This window comes from Octopus bimaculoides, chromosome 3, assembly GCF_001194135.2.
Source record: "Octopus bimaculoides isolate UCB-OBI-ISO-001 chromosome 3, ASM119413v2, whole genome shotgun sequence".
NCBI classification, from domain to species: Eukaryota; Metazoa; Mollusca; class Cephalopoda; order Octopoda; family Octopodidae; genus Octopus; species Octopus bimaculoides.
This window is the reverse complement of record NC_068983.1, coordinates 70,228,531-70,231,852: the sequence shown is the minus strand read 5'-3', so window position 1 is coordinate 70,231,852 and position 3,322 is coordinate 70,228,531. Positions and strand designations below refer to the sequence as shown.

Below are 3,322 nucleotides of genomic sequence, written 5' to 3'. Positions count from 1 at the left end.
GTGTGTGTGTGTGTGTGTGTGTGTGTGTGTGTTTGTGTGTCTGTGTTTGTCCCCCCAACATCGCTTGACAACCGATGCTCATGTGTTTACGTCCCTGAAACTTAGCAGTTTGGCAAAAGAGACCGATAGAATAAGTACAAAGAATAAGTCCTGGGGTCAATTTGCTCGACTAAAGGTGGTACTCCAGCATGGCTGCAGTCAAATGACTGAAACAAGTAAAAGAGTAATCAAACACCCCATATTTTGAATAGAGAAAATATAATCAAAAGCTAAAGCGAATGAAGGAGTCAAAAAGATATACCTTACCTGGAAACGGTAATACGTGTTGTCATTTTTAACCGTTAACACATGGTCATCAATAGGGAAAAGATAGCCGTGAGCAGACATTAGGTGAGCCAGATGTAATCCTTCCGCTGTAATAAAGATAGGATAAAAATGTAAAACAAAATAAAAACTCAATAGTTAGATAAAGAAATTAAATAATATTCCTAAGAATATTTTTCAAGCATATTTTATACAAGAGTAGAATGAAATAATGAATAAACACTCCTAGTCTCTATCATAAGATTGTTGTTATTCTATATACCACACAATGCACTCAAACTCAACTTGCACACAAGCCATATGGCGTTTTTACCATTTTAAAATTCTATTTATTATTTGATCTGGGGAAAGAGACTATGCCCATTATCTTTGCAAATCCTTTAAGGCTGATTGTTTTAATACAGGTAACTTTGCTCTTGAACAGCAGCAATTTAATGGATGCAGGGAAAATATGTGCCAAGAGAGAATTACAGAAGGTGGGCATCTTGGTTAGGAAGGACTGGGAACAGTAGTTATTGAAGGGCCAGTGGATATGACACAATGTGGGTAATGAGAGAAGTAGAGATGGTTAAGTTGGGAGAGCTTGAGTGGAGGTGATAGCTAGCTCCAAGGAGCAAAATCCCCCATACCAGTTGTAACAGAAGATGAAGAGAAGAGACAATATGTTTATGATATCAAATTGCATGCTTCAGAAACCAATATCAGTCACATTTAGTAAATATGAAGCAGTCTTCGCAACAATTTAATGCAGTTGCAATTTGGAAGTAATAATATATGCTTGTCATGAACATTTTACATTCTTCTGAGAGTTTTTCTGAACATATCATACCACAAAGAACATTAGAAACATAAAACTTCATACAAAATTTTAGTAATGGGAAACTCTATGCTAAAAATATGTAATTATCTTCTAAGACTAGTCAAGTTTTAAAGGGTTGGTCCTTGACTCTGGTTTCATAAGCTTAAGTGTATGCAAGATGGATTTCATTAGGATAGGATACATGTCTTTCCTATCACAGGTAACATTTCTAAATGATTTAATGTCTGTTTCCAATAGCTGAGTAAATGCAAAATAGACAAAAAAAAAAAAGAAAAAAAAATCAGATTTAAAATCATGAGCAGGTAGGTCTACATCTAAACCACTCAATCAATGCGCTTCCACTAAGGAGACACAATCGCTAAAACCAAATAAAATATATTTTATATACACAGACATGAAGGAAGTAAATAGACACCTTTAATTTTCAAAATTTTTGATCTAAGCATCTTAATATGTTTTAGCAGTGTATAATTTACAATGTAATTACTCTTTCTCATTCCAGGTGCCATTATATTAAACATTTGTGAAGATTAACCATGCCACGCACAAAAAATTCAGCAAAACTGTCAGATTTTCAAAGAGGTCATATTGTTGGGCAATCTGAGGCTGGTCTTAGCCAGCAAAAAATTGCAGAAAATCTTCGAATTCCTCTTGCTACTGTTAATAGAATTATAGTGCAATTCAAAAGCCAAGGAAAAGAATCAGCAGATCTTTCATCCTGGTCGACCTGGGCCCTCGGAAAGGAAGCTTCACTGTTTGAAGAGAATTGTGGAAAACGAACCCCGTTCGAAGGCTTCTGCCATTGCAAAACAGCTAGAAGTTACTCCAAGAACGTGTGTTACATATCTCCATAAGCTTGGGTATTAAGGATGAGCAGTTAGAAGAAAACCTCTCCTTCAACCAATTAATATCATGAAAAGAAAGAAATGGGCTAAGGAAATGTCAGAAAAATCCAGTTCATTTTGGGATAAAGTGACTTTCTCAGATGAATCCAGATCTGCATTATTTTCAGACAGTGGACGTGTTTGGGTCTGGAGGCTTCCCAATCAAGAATTTGATTTGAAATGACTCCAACCAACTGCAAAACATGGCAGTATCTCTGTAATGGTATGGGGAGCTGTCACTAGCAATGGTCGTTCTGAGCTGATCAAATGTGTTAGAACCATAAACTCTGAAAAATACATCGAAATACTGAAACAAGGACTATTTCCGATGTATTCACACGATAACATAACGAAAAATGAGTTTTTATTCATGAAAGATGGGGCTTCATGTCACACAGTGAAAAGGAATCAACAATGGCTGACTGAAAATGGGACCAAAAAGCTTTCTTGGCTGAGCCAATCTCCTGACATGAACCCAATTGAAAATCTTTGGAGTATACTAGATAGAGCTATATGAAAAACTCGACAGAAACCTAAATCTAAAAATGAATTGTTTCGATTGTTGCATGAAAAGTGGGCAGAAATTCCACAAGAGACAATCACAAAACTCATCAGTTCAATGCCAAAAAGTTTCTGAATTAAAAACTGCAAAGGGAATGTCAACTAAATACTAAAGTATGTAGTCCTACCTATCGATTATATTTCAATTGTTTACTTGCATATGAAATAAAAGATTTTGAAAATTAAAGGTGTCTATTTACTTCCTACATGTCTGTGTATATATTAGATATATTAATATTACTGGGAGGAATAAAAAAAACTAAGTATTGGCTACATAAATGAAATTAAAAAATAATTAAAGCCAAGGAGGTTGCACTTTGGAGCATGCATCAATTATGTCATATGAGTATTAAGCAGAGATATCTTGGAAAGGCAATTCAGACAGTGGTATTCTCCCATATATAAAACAGTAGAATGCATCACTTATCCATTAGTTTACTATTTTTCTTGCTTTGCAGATGCAATGATTCATTTGCTGAAGTTGTGGAGTTTTTTTCTTTTTTTTTCTGATAAATCATCATCATCATCATTGTTTAACATCTGCTAGCATGGGTTGGACGATTTGACTGAGGACTGGTGAAACCGGATGGCAACACCAGGCTCCAATCTAATTTGGCAGAGTTTCTACAGCTGGATGCCCTTCCTAACGCCAACCACTCCGAGAGTGTAGTGGGTGCTTTTAGAAAGAGAGAGAGGGAGAGAAAGGAAGATAGTTGTATATAACAAAAAAAAA

The 3,322-nt window shown here is 35.5% G+C and overlaps 1 protein-coding gene across 4 annotated transcripts in view; it reads right to left on the bottom strand.

The window, feature by feature from the left end:
- Positions 1-3,322, bottom strand: part of LOC106883361 (regulator of G-protein signaling 7) — a 483,378-nt gene that overhangs the window by 207,331 nt on the left and 272,725 nt on the right. For all 4 annotated transcript variants that reach the window (XM_052966211.1, XM_052966212.1, XM_052966213.1 and 1 more), the window contains exon 4: positions 307-413. In XM_052966211.1, coding sequence (XP_052822171.1) covers positions 307-413 — 107 coding nt within the window. The remainder of the gene's footprint in view (positions 1-306; positions 414-3,322) is intronic.